At 36.8% G+C, this 20,248-nt stretch overlaps 1 protein-coding gene across 1 annotated transcript; it reads left to right on the forward strand.

The window, feature by feature from the left end:
- Positions 1 to 816: 816 nt before the first annotated feature.
- Positions 817 to 19,275, forward strand: LOC579521. The gene is made up of 10 exons (XM_011678176.2): positions 817 to 914; positions 5,255 to 5,655; positions 6,759 to 6,806; positions 9,406 to 9,617; positions 10,165 to 10,254; positions 12,393 to 12,543; positions 14,478 to 14,660; positions 15,617 to 15,913; positions 16,731 to 16,927; positions 18,661 to 19,275. The coding sequence occupies exons 2-10, from the start codon at positions 5,274 to 5,276 to the stop codon at positions 18,895 to 18,897; spliced, it is 1,797 nt and encodes a 598-aa protein (XP_011676478.1). The 5' UTR covers positions 817 to 914; positions 5,255 to 5,273; the 3' UTR covers positions 18,898 to 19,275.
- The last annotated feature ends 973 nt before the right edge of the window (positions 19,276 to 20,248 follow it).

Below are 20,248 nucleotides of genomic sequence, written 5' to 3' on the forward strand. Positions count from 1 at the left end.
AGAATGGCAGAAGATAGAGTGAAATGGAGAGATGTTGCAATCAACCTCCGAACCGGGAGAAGATACTAAGATAGATAGATTATGTGTATAGCAAAAACAAGTAATAAATTATACTCCCAAATTTACATAAAATTTTATCTCATCTTGTTTTATAAAGGAAAATGCATGACCCCAAAAACCAAAAACCAAGAACCATATGTTGTGGTTTGCTTTTTCAGATTTGATATTGTGGTCATGATAGATATTAATCTCATCGACCTGTAATTTCCATTTTCGGTTTAACTTAATCAAATTTGGAGTTGACTTTGAAAGATTATTATTATTATTATTAATTGTTCCTCAGAGAAGTTACAGGCTTGGCAATAGCGATCAAAGTGATCTGGCAGGCAGTCCAAAAACCAAAAACCAAGAACCATATAGTGTGGTTTGCTTTTTCAGATATGATATTGTGGTCATGATAGATATTAATCTCATCGACCTGTAATTTCCATTTTCGGTTTAACTTAATCAAATTTGGAGTTGACTTTGAAAGATTATTATTATTATTATTAATTGTTCCTCAGAGAAGTTACGGGCTTGGCAATAGCGATCAAAGTGATCTGGCAGGCAGTCCAAAAACCAAAAACCAAGAACCATATGGTGTGGTTTGCTTTTTCAGACTTAATATTGTGGTCATGATAGATATTAATCTCATCGGCCTGTAAGTTACGGGCTTGGCAATAGCGATCAAAGTGATCTGGCAGGCAGTCCAATCATCTCAATAAATACAGAGAACTCGGTTGGTGTAGAATCACTTTTAGGCGGTATCTCGCCAACTATAGCTGTAACGTCGTTTAATACGTCGAGACAGATGCCTCTATCCTGTCGTGCCTTAGAAGAAAGAATCAGTTACCAAGATTTTTCCAAAGTGTATGGTAAGCAAACTTTAACATCCATTAAATGTTCAGTGTAATATAAATCCTGTAGATTCGACTGTAAGCTGGCCAAAGTCAGAAAATAGAGGTTTGCCTGCCACTACCACACAAACTAAGCACACCTTGTTTATTCGAAAGATTTTACAATGATACACAACATTTCAGAGGTGTTTTCTTTTATTGTAGCGAACACCCCTGAATCGTAGGGAGCGTCCTAAAAAGCTGCCCTTTTGATTAAAAACTGTTTTATAAAGAATATTTTAAAGAAGCTGGCGAAGAAATTGCACGTTACCACTAAAAATGGGCAAATTATACATGTCCGGATAGCGTAGACCAATTTGAACACACACATTCTGCTCTAAAGTCTTGTAAATATAAATGAAATGCGCTAAGAAGCTTTTTACAAGAACCTTCTCAAACTTCTATTCCTGGCTTGAACAGTTTGTTCGCGCAGTAGGCCGATTATGACGTCACTGCTTGGGCACGATCGCAATTCTAGGCCTCAAGCTCGCCTCTCGCACAGCTCGCGTGCGGTATTTTGCATAGGCTTATACGTATACAATATCCAGACTTTGCATGCTTCATATCCTGACCAGAAAGTGGAATAAAAATCTCTAAAAATCATGTAATTACATATAATATTAAGCAAATGTATGTTATATAATACGAGGGGTGACTCGTGCAGTTCGATTTGTCCAAATACCCTTTCGTTCTGTGTATTTTCCTAAGATCCCTTTGCATTTTTATGTCCTGCATCTGCAGTTCTATTTATGAATGGTGCATATTTGTAATTGATTTTCGCCAAATATAATCTCACATCTAATCGTCTTTGTTTTTTTATCCGTGAAATTTGCTAAAAAGCCCTACACATCCCGAAAAATTAGAAAATGTCTCGCCTAGTTACCCCAGTGACAAGGTGCATGACAGTTCGATCGCCAGTTGAGCGGGACCGGGGGAGCTGAGCGGCGGCTAGCTGGCAGCTCAGCCAGCTCGCGCTGATAAACTATCACTTGACCTGCACCAGCATCGACACAATCTTCTCCGAATTGTTCTCTTTTTTCCATCCCTTCTACACCCCCATCATCATCGTCGTCATTATCACTACCAGTACCACTGTCACTAGTTGTGGAGCTGTGCTTATCAACTTCGAATTCTAAATCGAGTAAAACCTCTTTTTCGAGCTCGGACATTTTGATCAGATATTTAGCGTTCGAGTGGCATTTGTATACGTATAATACATGCAGGCGAGAGTTGTGTGAGAGCACTCTCGCGCTCATGTGCCCAACCTCATACGTCACAAATCGTACGTCACAATAGCGGGCCGATCAAGGGCGAAATAATCGGGTAGTAATTTCACCACTTTTAATAGCAGATAAGTTAATTCTGTAACAATTTTTGATAACTAAATATGAACCATCAGAAAGATTGTAACATTAACTTTGCAATGATACCAACATTATTAAGGTTAAAAGCCTTTTGAAACCTTCGCTCAGCTACTTTAAGGAAACTTTGAACCACCCTGGGGTTGGTGTCATATCAAGGAATATTTAATTATCTTAATTTTCATTGAATTGGGATCAATTAAAATCTTAAAAATTGTAAGTAAAAACATGATAATTTGTTTTTCCTCGGAATATTGAATGTTATCAAAAACTGTTATTTTTTTCCATAATTATATCAAAATCGGAGACATGCATTATTTCCAAACCTTCTAGAAATTTACCCATGTACAGGGAAAATATCATGTGCTAAAGCGAGGCTTATATCTATTTTCAACAAAGAGTTATAGCAACCAAAAGTTACTGATTTGATTTCCACAAAAACTAAATTTTTGCCCATATGTGTATTAACTGTATGAATATAGTTTACGTGTATTATTGTATTAATGACGTGTTGGTGTGTTTACATCGAGTTTTGAAGATAACTTTGAAGTAAAACCTCTAATCATCATGTATTTGGTGCCAAGAGATGAATAATTAAACTACCTCCAAGTTGATATCAACTTCATTAAGTTATTTAATGTGTGACATATAAATTGTGATCCGAAAAGGTGCTTTTCCGACATATTTTTCACTCACTAAACTTGAAGGTATTTGAATTATCCATCTTTTGACACCACCTCCATGGTGATTAGAGGTTTTACTTTAAAATTATCTTTACAACTCGATGTAAACACACCAAACACGTCCTCAATACACTAGGACACGTATATGCATACAGTTTATAATACACATGTGGGCAAAAATGTCGAATTTGTGGAAACAATTAAATAATTTTGGGTTGCTATAACTTTTCATTGAAATAGATTATAAGCCTCTCCTTCGCACAGGATATTGTCCTTGTTCATGGGTAAAATTTCTAGAAAGTTTCGAAAAAATGCATGTCTCCGATTTTGATATATGAAAAAAAATAACAGTTTTTAATAACATTCAATATCTCGAAAAAATATCACTAAAAAAAAATCATGTTTTTTACTTAAATGTTTGATGTTAATTAATCCCAATTCCATTGGAATTGATATCAAAATAGAGATAATTCAATTTTCTATTATTTAACACCAAACTTATGCTGGTTCAAGGTTTCCCTAAAATATTCTTTATAAAATAGTATTTTTCGTCAAAAAAGCCACTTTTTGGGACGCCCCCTCCGATTTAGGGAAGTTCGCTCCAATATAAAAAATACACCTCTAAAATAGTGTGTATTATGATAAAATCTTTCGAGTAAACAAGTTGTGCTTAGTTAGTGTGGTAGTGGCAGACAAATAAAAACTTAGCATGATATTTGACTTTGGCCCTCCGCTTAAACGTAGTATTATATTGAACATTTCCTAATGGTACAGAATAACCCTACTCTGTATAGAGTCACATGTTGTACGCATAAGTCTATGTATTTTAGTTTTATTGTAATCGATATCTGGTACTCTCTGGTTTTATAGATTTTATAGAGATAATTTGTTTTGTTACGGTGTGTAATGGGAGTCAAATTTTTCCCAAAGAGTTATATTTTCACTAAGCGCACATTGTTGAGGGAAAAATGATAACGAGGGAAAGTATTTCTTCCTTCGGCCGTCCTCCAAAAATGATATATGACACACTTTACCAGTGCGTATATGTTATATTAATCACACGTTGTTATATACAATTAAGGACAATTTCACTACATTTGCTGCTCTCCACCCAGGTGTTGAATTCTTACCGATAGGTCGAAATTATTTGAATGATGTGAGAACCAAAAATAGCTCTTCATTGGATCTGGGGTAATAATGGAGCGCCTTCAGCACCTTAATAGCGTGATATGAGCGTGGTAAAAATACCCAGTATTAAACAAATTATGTGATAAAAAATCCTCATTTTGTAAAATTGCACAATAATTTGTAAATCAGGGTGATTTGATAAACAGCACACTTTTCCCAAAGGCATTTTTTATAATTTAAAGTAATTACTGGACTGGAATTGTTCCCCTTTTTTTCATTTGGTTAGGAAGACCCTATTTTAATGGGTTATACATCATGTTAAAGCGGAACATCTACTAATTCAAGATCAGTTTTATCATTAAAGGTATGATCCATTCTGATATCAAATTAGCAGTATATCAAATCAGCAAAATGAGAATTACAATAGTGAAAAATGTACTGAAGATTTAATTTGAGAGCTTATCTCAGATTTGTGTAACTAACCCCTCCCCCCTCCCCCCCCCCCCAACAAAAAAAATAATAAATAAATAAATAAATAACTAAATAGTTTGTTAACTATTGAAATAATAGAAACATTTGCTGTCGATGCCAGAACGTTATACAACTTGCAGCATTCTAGAAAAGATGTAAATAATCATACCGACACCGCCTCCCTGCGTCTCCCGGAGCGACTGCCAAATCGGTAGAATTCTCTGACCGATGTGCTGTCTTCTTTTAGATTACACAGTTTGTAACCATACAGTTGACTCTGGCGATTTCATCTACCAACATATTCTGAACCAACAGCACCGATCTTTAGGGTTGCGTTTGTATTTAGCTCAAAAAATACCGCATTTTACAGCGATTACCAGACATTTGCCCCTTCTACAATTGCTTGGTTTTATTTCGTCAAATGTACTATATATGTTAAAGCCTAGGGTTACATTTTGGTTATAGGTTAACTTTAAGGTTAGGGTTTAAGGGTTAGTGTAAGTAGAGCCTTGGATTTAGGGTTAAACAGAATGTGCTTAGTGTAAGAGAGTAACGCAGATATGTTGTCATATAGGAGCAAGTGCCGTACAACCTTCCAATCATTCATTTTGAGTAACCCACCTTTAGACGCACAGGCCGCTACTCGTAACACTCTCAGTACATTATTTTCTTGTAGCATTCGAGGACCATCCAGAATGTTTGGCGGAAAACATGTTTTTCTTCTTATCATCTCGACACTGTTAATAATTCAAGATGTCAAACGCTGTTGGGTTACGGCAGATGAGCTTCCGATCCAGCACGGCGTCCTCTTTGTCGGTGTCGGCTATAACATTATAGATGGTAACCCTGAAGGAGGTGACTTACAAACTGGAGGCGTAGATCCAGGTATATTGATCAGTCGACGGATCTTCAAATTCACTTATGACCAAGGGCAAACAACTGCTGACCTGACGAGTCGCATTCCCGACGAGATATCGTTCGTACCGCGAGACAGTGCCTTTTCAGAATCATCACTGTCAACGTTTCATGGTACAAAAAGTTATGCTTCCAAACTCGCCGCTCAAGTTGAAGTAACAGGTGAGTGTTATCTAAACTTGGGAAATCATTACTAACGGAAGGGAAATTTTTACAATTATACAACTTCCAAGCAACAATGGACCTTTGCAGACAGGGAAGTCGCTTGAAGAGGGGGAGGACGTGACACCCCCACACTAAAAAGGAAAAAAAGGGAAAGAGAAAAGGAGAAAATATGAAAAGAGAAACAAAGAAAAGGGAGAAGAAGAAAAGAGAAAGGAAATGGGAAAGGAATGAAAGAAAAGGGGGGAAAGGAAAAAAAGGTTTAGAGAGAAAGATAAGAAGAGAAGAAAAATGGAAGGGAAAGATAAAAAGTAATATGAGTGAGAGATATTAGAGCTAACGAGGAAATACTAAGAACAACGATAACGGCAAAAAAAAAAAACGAGGCCGCCGAAGTAAAAGTATTAAAGAAAAAAAAATCAGAAAATCCTGACCAGAAATGTGTTTTAAATTTCATCCTCTTTCACATTATGATACAATTTAGGCGAAATTTTGCCATCAAAATTGTTGGGACTCCCAACACTTTAAGAGGAGCTTTAACGTTTGCAAAAGTGAAACGATATTGTATAAGGCCTTATGAATCACAAATTGCAAGAACAAATAAAGTATAACACTATTTTTTTTAAAGATTTTGATACGTGATGGATGACATGAATTTTACTGACTTCAGTCTTTAGAAATATCGAATATTGTATTTTTGTTAGGCACGCACAAATAAATGAGTGTAGACAAGTTGCTGCATGTAGACCGGAGGATCACCCTATTTAGCCATATTGATGGGAAATCACTCATCTGTATGAAAGCAGAACAAATAAGAGAGACAGAATGGCGAAAGTACGGAATAAATAGGACTCATAATAAGAGAGTTTAAATGTTTGAAATATAAGATTACTAAATGTCTGTGAATCTGAAATATTAAATTTGGTGAATGAATCGTTTCGTAGACACGGACAACTCTTCCGTTCAACGTGTATCACTAATCATGTATTTCTCGCACGCCCCTGAATCCGCCCCTGCTCCACTACTTCCACTCCTATTGTTCCTCGTACCCTACAACCAACACCACCAATCATGCTAATCTCCTTCGATCTATTTCTTTGCAGGTGGATACGAAGGTGTCATGGCCGAGGTCCAATTCGCTGCAAGTGCCCGTAAGTCGTCTTAATACCACAGTAACGCTAATGCTTAGGTCACATATAAACCGGGCCCTGTACGATTTTGCCTACCCGACGGCTTGCCGTGGATTTAGAGACCGTACGGGAAACTTCCGATTTTCATTTCTACGGCATTTGTGGTCACATATTCTGCGGTGCCCGGGAGGTGCCCGGAGAAAATTGATCGAGTCAAATGCAAGGCGCCCGTAAGGGTGCCGGCAGGGTGCCGGCCGAGTGCCGACCGGTAACCTTACGGGCTCCATCCGATGAGCAGGTGCACCCATGGCTCCCGGAAGGTGCCCTCCCGGGGCCCGGCCGGGGTCCTCAAGGCGCCCGGCCGGGTGACGTGCGGTGCACTGAACTACAGAGTGAGTCAGAAAAAAATGTCCCACTTTTTAAAATTTGTATTGTTTGAAGTATGAATATTTAATCATGGGTTTCATGATATGTCTTGCTAGAGTTATCCTCCCACTACATTTAGGTACCATTTTCATTTGAATTTCTGCATGCATGACTGAATATCAGACAATCTTTACAAGACTGCCAGATCTCACTTGCGCCAAGTTACTTGATGAGGAATAAAACAGTGCATTGAACAAAGACAGTTAGACACACACACACACGCTCACACACGCACACACGCACACACAACACACACATCACTCTCACGGTGACAATTGTTTCATAATTACCCCTTTTCTGATTGAGCATTGATTTTTATCAAGATCGCTTTAGTACACATTCACTACCACCATCATGTCATCATCATCATAATTGTCATCATTTTAATCTTCTTCATCATCATCATCATCATCATTTTCATCATGAAGCAGAACATCCGCCAATACGCACTAGGAGGACAGCGGTCACTCAACTTTTCGTACGATAAGGAGAATTCCCGACAAAAAGTAACAGTTTGGGTGGGCCTTGTCGGGAATGGAATACTCATTTGTGTGCCTGTGCATGTGTGTGTGTGTGTGTGTGTGTGTGTGTGCGTGCGTGTGCATGTGTTTGTGTGTTTTGTCTGTCTGGCTAATTGGATAATTGAAAAAAAACTGGCTGTCTTTGTTCAAAATATTATTTTATTCCTCACCTAGCCACTTGGCGCAAGTGAGATCTGGCAGTCTGGTAATGATTGTCTGATGTTCAATCATGCATGCAGAGATTCAAATGAAAATGGTACCTAAATGTACTGAGAGGATAACTCTATCAAGACATATCATGAAACTCATGATTAAATTTTCATACTTCAAACAATACAACTTTTAAAAAGTGGGACATTTTTTCTGACTCACTCTGTATGTGTCCTCTGGCATCCGCACCTCCTGTAGTTAAAGCTGCGTTGTCCATTTCGAGATGCCGCCGTGAGGGTCCCGCACGGGCAATATTCATTTTAAATGGCCCCCAGATTGCAGACGCCTGTTGTTGTGCATATCACCCGGGGCTATTGAGGGGCCCGTGAGGGAGCCGTAGGATACACGTACGGAACCCTTGAGCACCACAAGGCACCGGTAAAGATTTTCATGAGAATCGACCCCCAAAATCGTGAGGGGCCGGTCCGTGCACCGTCCGGAGCCCGCACGGGACCCGTATGATGCCCTACGGGCCCTTTACGGGCTTTCTACGGCCTAACGGTCAGATGAAAACGCCTGGGGAATTGGGAGCAGCCATTTCAGCACCACGGAGCCCATACGGCTTTAAAAAAAACTGTCCCGGCGCCCGTAGGAACTTCACGGCAACCGGCCGGACACCGGCCGAAAATTCCCAAAATGTCTGTTTTTACTCGCCTTTACGGACCCCGGAGTGTATATGTGAAAGCCCCATAACGAGTCCAACCCCACACCAAAAGCATAACGAAAAATACATTACATTCATCTAAATGGTTATAAGATTCGTTAGATCCCCTCATCTCCATCTCTCCTATCTTATTTTTCTCTCTATCTCCCCCACTCTCTCTCTCTCTCTCTCTCTCTTTCTCCCTTCCAATTTATATATTTATTCACATTTTTGTTTACTGTAACTCAATTTCTTAATGTTCTTCCCTTTTTGTTCCATTATAGTCCTATACTTTCCCCTCTCTACCTATAAATCTCTATTCGAGGTGGATCAATAATTCTCGGGCAGGAGGTGGGGGCGCAAGTGTGGCAATTCTTTGACAGGCAATACAACAAGGACCAAACATTAATCAGGCCTCTTCTTCCCTCTTTTTCGAACTCTATTTTGGGACTGAGGGCATGTTTGAAGTCCATTTGAAGTCTGGTGGTGTGACTGAAGTTTGAAGAGAGGGAAATTCGTATGTTGTTCAATATACATATATATTATATTTGGTGACCTAGCTGTTGCAGTATCTATTGTGATGAATGTTAGATTGGTGTGACACTGAAGTGTGAAGAACAGTATATTTGCTTCAAAATGAAATCATGGTAAATTATATTATTATCAATATGTACCAATCACCTTTAAAAAAATGAGTATAGCTAGAATGTAGTAGAATGTATGAATTCAATGTAAAAAAAAATGCATGGCATTATGTAGGTTAACCATGTTAACGGTTAAAGAGTATAAAGAAAATAAATAATGGAAATAATTCCTGTAGGTTACCAACAAGTGGCTGACAAAACGTCTGGTGAAGGATCTGTGTTTCTAAGTAACGATACAGTCACAAACCTTGGACAAGCACGTTACCGGACGGAACTTGCGCTCACCGGGAAGCATTTACTCTCACCCGGCTTTGTGGCTGCCGCCTGCCGCCTTCCACAGACCTACACGGAAGCAGATTATATGGAATTCATGGAAGCCTGGGGAACGGTAAAAATACACCCCTAAATAGATCTCATCAGCATTAATGATGTCCTTTCTGACGCCCCGCAATTATTACAACTATATTTGTTTTCCGTGCAGTATCTATCATATTTTTCGGAATGGTATGTGGAATGTTACATGTTAGGCAAAAGGGGAGAATTTCGAATTCGCGAACCCCAGCCCACATGCCATTATTTCTCATTTCACTCTGTATATTTTTACATATTACTTCGAATTTATTATTCTTAAATGTGTTCATGGTCAAAGGAATAAATGAATATTGGATAAATCATATAATATCTTCCGGAAAAGGCCATTTATGAATATAAATATTATTATCATCATGAGTATTACCATTAGTAATATAATTAGTATTAAGTAGTAGTAGTAGTAGTAGTAGTAGAAGTTGTTATATCAGGAGTAAGTAAATATACGAATAAATTAATTATTAGGCCTATACTAATTATAATACTACTAATAATATTAATAGTAATACTAATTAATAACAATAAAAACAAAAATAACAACCTTACTATTATTTTATATTCAATAGCATGCTATCGTACAGGCTGATCTGGGAATTAGGGAAGGTGAAAACTTGGAAGAAAAACGATCAACCTTCGTCAATTATGCAGCTCAAAATGTAAGAACGTTCACCAGATATGCATTTATGTGTGCGTGTGGGTAAGTACGTGTGTGTATGCGTGTATGTGTATGTGTGAGTGGTAATGGGTAATTCCATGACAATGTCTTTAAATTATGTTGTGTCTTGAACATTCTGCTTACGCGTCAGCCAAACACACCTGCTTCGAACTATATCGATCGATAGTGGGGTTTTCGCAATTTTTTTTTGACCCAAAAAGGCTAATATTCTGACCCAAAAATCGAATCCTTCAGTTGTAATGCCAACCATGGCTAATCCCATATCTAGCAATTTTTCCATGAACAACACAACTGCAGGTTTTAATTATTAAAAGAGATAATCAAATTTGGTTAGGATTAAGGGGAATTTTACATTAACATTCAAACAGTGCAAACAAAAGAATTCGAGGATCCACAGCGAAATTAATACGTTACTTGATTCCCCACCCCCCCCCCCCAACATGTTGTAGACAGACCACCACAGGGTACGCTCCACATCAATACGGGCATCTTTTTTTTTTTAAAGATTAAAAGTAAAATTCAAAACCTGAGGCCAAAACATTAAACAAGTGAAGGATGGATGAAGTGTCTAGCGTGTTGGAATGTTGTCAATGACCCGTCGATATTTTGCATCTGAAACTGCACTCTCTTCCTTTTTAAAGATAGTAGATAACGGAAATGGCATGAATTAATACAGCTATATTACTCTTTTGTCACCTTTAATAGCAGTATGTCAGAATGTCTCTACTGCAGCCAGTTTGTAAAGTTAGGAGGAGAAGGAAGAGAAAAGATGACATTTTTTGATCAAGGAGAAAGTCGTCTCAAGGACATGTCCTTTAGAAATCGTCTCCGGATTACGTAATGCGTTATTTTCTTGTTGATTTTTGGGAAGTAGTTGCGATCGTGATAAAAATTGACAATCCCTCAGTGCACAAACCGCTTTTGATTTTCTCCCCTAAATGCAATTTGATCTGATTGGGTTACATTATTGTAAAATGTCCAACGTTACCAGATTTGAGTGCCAGCCTACGTGCCTGACATAGCAAAGCCTTTATATTCATAGTCTAAATAAACGCTATTTTGGGGGGTATTTGACCCGATTTGAAAAATATGTTGGAAACGTAAGACAACCATGCTCGAGCTATATCTCTCTTGCAGGTAAGGTTAAAGGTCAGGCCCTAGAAAATGCTTGAGCATTTATGAGGGTATTTATCAAATGTGATATCATACTGGCTAAAAGTGGTGTAGCCTGCAGGACTCAGTCACGGGGGGATGGGGGACTAGTCTTTAGTCTCCTAGGTCAGCGTTTTTAAACTTTTTTTTAAAGTCACGGCATCCTTTTAATAGTTAAAAAGTTATCTGTTACCCCCCAATTGTGGTTTAAAGTTCATTTCGATATCAAGTGGGATGAATAAGGTAATATTCGGGCGGCATGCTTCCTAAATCATGCCGATATTTGTAAGCGAGCAGCCCGAATACTGTCATATAGTAATATAGGAATATTCTTGGAGCTCGCTGCCTGAAACTATCCCTTTTCTAAATCTGCGACACTTTTTCAGCACTGGAATTTAATTTCTGATCAAAATACCCAAAGAGATAGTTAGTTGGGCCTCTTGCAGTTTCTGATACTTTGTGTTTTTTTTAATGTAGTTGACGTTATTTCAAATTATAGCGTCCATTTAACTAAAATACTCTAACGGCAACCCGGTTAAAAAACGTTATATTAGATGGACAAAATATGGGGGTATAAACATGAAAATTATAATCATCACAGAGGGAGGAAGAACAAAACTCACCTCAGAGCTCTATCGCCTAAAGTTGTTTGGGTTCTATAATGATGAAGTGTATACACACTGTCTGAAAACATATCTTTTTGAATTGGCATGTAATTAATTAATTAATCTTTTTCTTCTCCGTGTTTTATCCTACCCAGTTTAATTAATACCCTTGCGTAAATGCAATGAGATTTTCATTTTTTTGCACTAGAACGCCTTGACCATTTGAATTTTAACAAAATTATTTTTATCATCGTCATTTTCATTACAATTATTTTTATCATTATTATTATGTTTTACCATTGTTATTATTATTACCATTATTATTATTATCATTATTATTATCATCATTATAATTGTACAGGTTGAAGGAAGCATCTCAGCTTCAGGAGCCTATGGTGGCTTCAGTGCTTCCTTATCGGTTGATATGGAATCATTCAATAGCGCAATGGACAGTGAAACCAAGTTCGGCAGCAGTTCTTCAAAGTACAGAATCGGAACCGATGAATTAAACGGTAGGGTATTTAATTACACTGTGGCCGTAGTCGATCACATTCTAGTTCCTAAACATGCTGGCCCGAATTCACAAAGGAGGTTATTATAATTATCCTTGCTTATATAGCGCCTAACACTTAGTTTATCAGTAGTCTCTAAGCGCTTACAATAATGCAGCATAATTACCCTGGCTTTAGCAGTGCAGCTGTTACGCGCGCTGCGTTTCAAGGAATAAATTTCTACCAGGTACCCATTTACTTCACCTGGGTGGAGTGTGGCAAATGTAGCTTGCCAAAAGGACATTAGTGCGGCGTCTCGACTCGAACCGCGGACCTTGTGATCGACAGTCCGGCGACGTATCCACTCGACCACAACACCTCTACCTCTATTTAACTACACTGTGGACGTAGTCGATCACATTCTAGTTCATAAACATGCTATGTCCACATTATGAAAAGTAATTCAATATAGCATTATTGCATATTTCACAATCAACTTGTACGATTACTAAAATGGCACAGTCACATCACATTAGTTCTTAAAACACTCCTTCGGCTTCATATGAGTGAACGCATTGTTTTTAAAATTATTTTGCTTTTATTTTGGATTTTTCCAAGACTCTGCTCAACAGTAAAACATGACTTTGATAATAATCACGTTCAGTCTAAAACCTCGACGTTTCCCAAACTCTGGATGACTCGTTCTTCCCATGGACCTATTACGGATGGACATTCATCGTTTTCTTAACGAATTCATTGTGATTGACTCCGTCAATGTCGTCTCAATAACATTCCGTTCATGTTTCTTTCCTTTGGTCTCATCATGGTCGCCGGCAAAAAAGCCGGGACAGAATCAAGATAGTGATTTTACACATGTTAATATACATGCGCAGAAGATAATTACTCGCCTAAATCATCGAAAATAGATGTGCAGTTCTGGCTCATAATCGGAAATGTTTGTTCCGTGTACTGAACATGTATTTTTTTTTTTTTTGACAAACATGTTGAAATTACCAGATAGAGGTTATTTTTGGATTAATGGTTGTGATTTAAAATCCCGTTTCCCCCTATTTCCTCATAATACGCATAGGGCTCTTACAGATCATGGCCTTCTAAATGATTTAAAAGGTCATTGGTGTGTGCGAAAGTTTGCGAATCAGTAATAATACATTTCATATCACCAAAATCGTCTGCTTTTCAATTTTGCTGCTCCCCATTGAGGATGCTTTTATTTAAGACACACTCTGACAGAGCACATCATCCAAACAAAACCCAAGAGAGGAAAACTGCTCCTTTGTCAACATGCTAACGCAGTCGTTATTGTTAAAACAGCTGAATGTTCTCATTAAGATGCACATAATCAGAATCCATCCGTATTAAGTCCATGTTCTTCCTAAGCTAAATGCAAAGTTGGGAGGGGTGATTAGGCTTTTAACTACTATATAATTATTGATATCTAAATAGTCAATTTAAGACATTCAAATTCAAAAGGCACATTATTCCTAAAAAGTGATTAAACATGTTAGCTTAATATACAGTAGTATTTCAGAGCAATTCTAAATTATAAAATTGATAATAAACTGTAGGTAAAATTGGCCAATCGTTGTTTTCTCAAACTGAACTATGTAGATGCAGCATGTTTTGGGCCGAACTCATATACACTGTCGCTCATATAGGTGGAATATTTTTGTTTAACCCAAATTTATAGAATTATTTAAAAAATAATTTACCCCGGTCCCCAACACAAACAAATCCTCTGGATGGCCATGCATTATGGCTCAAGGCATAGCCATCCAGAGGATTTGTTTATGTTGGGGACTGGGGTAAAATGCAATAAATTATTGGAAAGAATTTTTTTTCTCTAAAAATGGTTTATTGATAAAATTGAACCCCATTTCAGATCAGAACATGGGTTTTAATTCAACTTTTGTCTTATTTCGTCTTCTTTTCTATAGAGCCCATCAGCGTAATACTGATTGCCATGCCAGAGATCTTCGTAAACGACTACTGGACGGGATTAGATGACTATATATCTGAAGGCCACTGCACCGCCTCTTTTGATCGTGAGAGCGTGAAACGAAATATAGACCAGGCTTTATCGAACTACGGCGAATGGCGTGAAATGGAAAGGAGCACAAGTATGAAAAAAGAAATCTTCACTTTTTAATTTGTCTTTTGATAGGGACAGAATTATGAACAATGTTTTTCGGGAAAACGGCGCATGAAAAAAATTGCCAAAAGCAGTAGAATGAAAAGAAAGTCCTTACTTTCAATTTGCTATTTGATAGGTACTAAGTAACTAAAAATATTTAACAGGCTTTACCGACATATCAGGAGTCAAATAACAGACTTGTAGTTATGCTGTTTTATTTGTAATTCAGGTATATTGAAAGAGAATAACTTTTTTAAAAAGCTCGACCTGTTTTTTTTTTCTTGAATAAAGATGTAGTGAATCAGAGTCAAAAGAAAATGTTCAACGCTCATATTTGAGAGATAGGTCTGCCGTCCTAGCCATTAAGGGCGTGCACTTTCTATGTGTCTATTTTTTCTAATTTATTTTAAAAATAAATACAATTTTCGTTTCAAAGCAAAACTTATCTATTTAGTCGTTCAAAGGATTGTAAAAACGGGAAATAGGCAATTTATTAAAGCCTTTACAATGGCCCAGATTTGTCCATATGGCAGACGAGCTACTTTGCACATTGACACTGGTGATCAATGAAAGGTTAAACATAAATTCTCACTCAGAGACGGTGTCCTCCTTGTTTTTTGTTATTAACCATAGTTTTATCTTTATAGGGCAGCACTTTCATTAAAAAACTGCTTCCTACAATGCCCTTGTTGGTATAGATAACAAATTATTTGTGTATACAATAATATTGAAGACAGGAATTACAGAAACAAATTATTGCTTAGTTCTATAAAGATGAACCAAATATTGAATTTAACGCAAAGAGTAATTTATTAAAAAGAAGGCGAATTCAAAGACTTTCGTTGAAAACTACAAAACAGCGAAATTGAAGAAGAAAAAAATCACGAGTAGCAACACATTTCAGAATGTGATCATGTCTCAACTTGTCGTTTTATCGGTTAGATCCAGCCATCCAAATACCTCTAACATGGCCGGATGGGGTCTACGGTCTTCCCAAGCCCTACAACGGTTGCCCTACTACTGATTGGGACGAGGGATCTCGCATTCAATTTTATGTCGCAGATGATGAACGAGAAAACAAATGGAGCAACGTAAATCTGTTTGCGGGTTATAACTACGAAACGTTTTATTCAAGACAAGAGTTTTGCATAAAGACCGTATCTACCATTCCTGGTTCTAGATGGCAATGGCAACCTGGATCTTATTGCATCTACCAATTTGGTTCGACATGCCCACAAGGTATGTATTAGTTTAATAGTTATACTGGACCACACGGACCAAATCCATAATAAAGCCTTGTTAAGATATGCAGTGGCAATGTTGGCGAAGCGCGTTTCTGTTTCTGTTATTACTTAAATCTTTTTTTTTTTACAAAAATGTTGTATAGTGTATATAATTTATACGGTACACATTTTTTTTAATATATATAATAGATAGGTTTACGCGTAAGACCTTTATAGCGCGCAATTGCCATTTTTTAAATAAAAAGAACCGCTCCGAGTTCTTTTTCGCTTGTTGCCAACGTCATATATGAACGAGCCTTAACCTAACACCGTGCTATTTACAGTTAGAGGTCAAAGACGGTGTATTTATTGGTCCACATGGCAATTTTTCTTCTTTTTTCCTTTAAAAAGTTATAGGTCTAATTTCGCTATTTAATTCCTAAATTCGGAAGAAGAAACCGGTCTAATCCCGGTACCCTAAGCTTGTAGACCTACATGTTTTTTTTTTGTGATCTAGAGGCTGTTATTTATATTTCAGTTTCTATTTTTGTACGACAGTAGTTACTCGTATCATTTGTGGCTAATAATTCTCAGTAAGCTGTTTTATTTATACTTAGACACGGGGAATAAAATAATGTGCTTAATTATAATTTCTTTTCTGGAACGCACTGAATAGCAGCCTGCCCTGTAGGTTAGCTGATGAAATGTTTATATATGGGTGTGTGTTTGTCCCATTTATCCCTCAATGGTGCAAGTCTCGGAATTTCAGGGGGCTATATGGATATTTACAATCTTTCTCATGTGTTTTCATTTTTGTCCGGCCTCTTCCTTAGGCTTCACATCTAGTAGCATAGATTGGGGCTACCCAAATAATGACGACACATTTGACGTACATGAGGGCATTCCGCCTTCCGGGACGGACACTAAAATCAACTTTTGCTGCCGGAATGATAACGTTGTTTCACAGAAAATACACCTCCCCGTTGATACCAACTTCATGCTTTTATCACGCTTTGGTAAATGTCAAATGGTGAGTAGATGACCGTCAATGTCCAACAAAGATACTTTTTCTCTTCACACTGATATCCATTTATTTTAGCAGGGGGCATGCCCCCACCCGACATAATTTCATCCACGAACAAAAATTGGGAGTGACTTTTCAATCACTTATTATATTCCTTCTACTGTACAAACCCTCTAACATGCAAACAATCCTGAAACAATTCTCAAACCACAAATTTATTTATGGTCTTCTTTGAAGGCATAACTGTGCGACACCTTCTAACAGTAAATTCTCCAAACCTTTTTTGAATTTTCATAACCGTTTGTCCATGAAAATATTAAGACAGGCTTTTAAAAATCTTTCAACACTTAAATATCTGGAATGGCATTTAGAGCGAATTCATTGCTTTGTGACGATTTGCATCTACCTAAAATGTAATTAAATTATAATAATATAGTTGGGAGAATAAAGGAATCTATCATATTAGTTTTTCTTCTTTTTTTATCTTTAATAATGATCCGTTTTCACTCAACTTTCAGATTATCTTTGATTGTACATTTAGGATTGAAGTCACTACCTTAGCACCATTTTATCTCATCTGAACAATGTTACTTAGTCCCTTTAAGCCTAAAATAGCAGATATGAACGCCAGTATCATGCTTGAATATTATCTGAAAACGTAGAAATAATTAGCTCATGTTGTATAACCATTCAACCTGACCTAAAACTTAATCCAAAAAAAATCAGGCCAACAAATCTGTTGAATTGCTTTGCTTTAAAGACCGTCACCACTACTGGGCTAGAAGGGATTAGACCACACAGAGAGCCATCGAGGTCACTGTGACAGGTGGCTATCTCATTAACTCAGCTCTCATTTAACATAAGAAAAAGAGGATCATGGGGGACCAACAGGCACCGATTGGGGAAGTTTTCTATATAGAGGGAGCAAGTAGCTACAAGTATGACAGTGTGCCTTTAAGGAGGCGTGATGGCTCAGTGGTAGAGCAGAGATCTTGTACTCGGGAGGTCCCAGTTTCAAAACCAAGTCGAAGAATTAGTGCCCTTTGTTACAGCATTAATCCTCATTTGTAAATCCCAAGGAGAGGAAATAAAGCAGTAGGTATTGTACACTATAGCCGGTCAGCAATTCAAGTGCAACATTACTTATCGGTTTCATTGTAGCGATATAGAGCTATACTGATGCGATGGCCTTGTTGCAAAGGTTTTGGGCTTTAGAGTGTTGTTGCTGCCCGTCAATTAGTCTGAAATCGGGACATCATTTATCAATTTTAGATAATTTATGGCAGAGTTACTTTATTCCTCCATATTTCCGTTGAAATACAAATATGTCATTCAGAAATTTCTGATTTCGTGTCGACGTATCCATTTTATTCTTTTAATCTGTTGAACGAAGTCTTTTATCAGTTTATATCAACTTCCTTATGTAATTACTTTGTAGACATCTCGTAACTTGATTTGTATATTGTTAACTTCTAGGTGCCTATTTATTATGTTTTCTCTTAATATGAAAGTTTAACAAATGCAATACATGTAGTATTATGTAAACTTGTGTACAATCTTCCTTACCGTTCACTATGCTTTGTTTTATATTGCTTACTCCTTCCTTTATAAATTTAATTCATGAATCGTTATTAATTTTATTACATAAGTTGCCGTTGATGATTTTTACAAATTGATGTAAAGCGCTTAGAAACATTAATAATAAGTGCTATACGAAAATATACTATCTTTTGCTAAAGGTTCATGGTATGTCGGTGAAGAAGGAATCGATCTACTGGCCGACTGACGGCAAGTCCCAACAATCTGGAGATAATCCCTTCAACGGTGTGTATAACCAGGGCGTGCGACTGACCTACTGCTACTACTACCATAGTGACTCAGATATCCAATTCTCACCTCAAGCACAAAAGGATCGATTTATATCTGAGCAATCGCGATTTTTTGATATTTTTTTTGAGTATGCTAATGGCAGTTAATTAATTAACCTAATTTACTTTAGTTAAGTTTTGTTTTGGTTTATTTTGCTTTTTTCTGTTTTGTTTTAGTTTAGGTTTAGCATGATTGGAGCTACTTTCGAAAAATCAATTCAAGAGCAATTATAATACCCTATTGTTTATCCCATAAAAAAAACTTTTTCTGATTACTCAATCCGTCTTTGTCATCTTTGCACATGTCAATAGGTGAAGCAAAAGAATATTTAAATTGCTTTAGGTTTAATCGACAGTAGTGGCGAACGTGTTATTTATTTTGTTAAACTTCGACACAATCTTAAAGAGAAGGTTGAGTTCTGGGAAGAGGTGACAAATAATTTGTGAGCGTTATCAATGTTATTACGCAAGTGTGGAAGGACATCATATCAAACATGTTCCCTGAAAAGCACGGCTCCCTAAATGCCTTCATATTCTAAATGTGTCATGTAACATCGTAAAAATCCAGGGTAGGATTTTTACGCCACTTGTTCGTGTAGTACCATATACATCTTTCTGTCTACATTGTTTGTAATTTTACCAAGACTTGGCCTAATTTATTATCATTTTGATGATTCCAGAACCTTGCAATACACACAAATGCTTATATGCTAGATGATCAACCTGATCAATTCCACACCGTTCCTTTCACAATGTAATCGCATGACCAGAACTCAACTTCATCTTTAAACAAAAAAGGAGTTGGTGAATATTTTTAAAACGTTTTTTGAAAGTTTCCACAGTGAGTGTTAATGAACTAAAGATGACTAATTAAGCATTACAGTTGATAATATTAATTAGTTAAAAATTAGTTCATTGTGTCATAACATTTATTTATACACTTTTTTTCCAATTTAACATGCATAATATAAAGGAAAAAACACATGAAATGATCTTGACTTGCTCCTGGTCAATATATTGGAAACTCGTTAAGCTACCTTTACTAAAATGTAATAATTATCTTACTACTTGGCATGAATTGTATATTACGGATCCAGGAGTTCAGTTTAAAATTATCTTTATTGCATATTTAATTGAAAATATATTTTTCCTTTTTTAAATTGTTGTTATTGATTCCAATATTTTTCTTGACGATTCTGAACAAAAATCTATAGGTCCAGTTTATCATCTAATTATTCAGTTTTAAAGTCGTTCATTACTTTGTTGATTTATTCTTGAATAATTGCACACAAGTTTGCTGACTTGAATTTAAAACTGTAATTTGAAATTTTCTTCAATTTCTATAACTTCAATGTTTGCAAACTTGAATTTAAACTGTAATTTGAAATTTTCTTCAATTTGTATTACTTCATTGTTATACTTACGCCATTTGAATATGTTCTATTACTTTTCAAAACAT

Source organism: Strongylocentrotus purpuratus, unplaced genomic scaffold (assembly GCF_000002235.5).
Source record: "Strongylocentrotus purpuratus isolate Spur 01 unplaced genomic scaffold, Spur_5.0 spur5_scaffold_17, whole genome shotgun sequence".
Taxonomy (NCBI): Eukaryota; Metazoa; Echinodermata; class Echinoidea; order Camarodonta; family Strongylocentrotidae; genus Strongylocentrotus; species Strongylocentrotus purpuratus.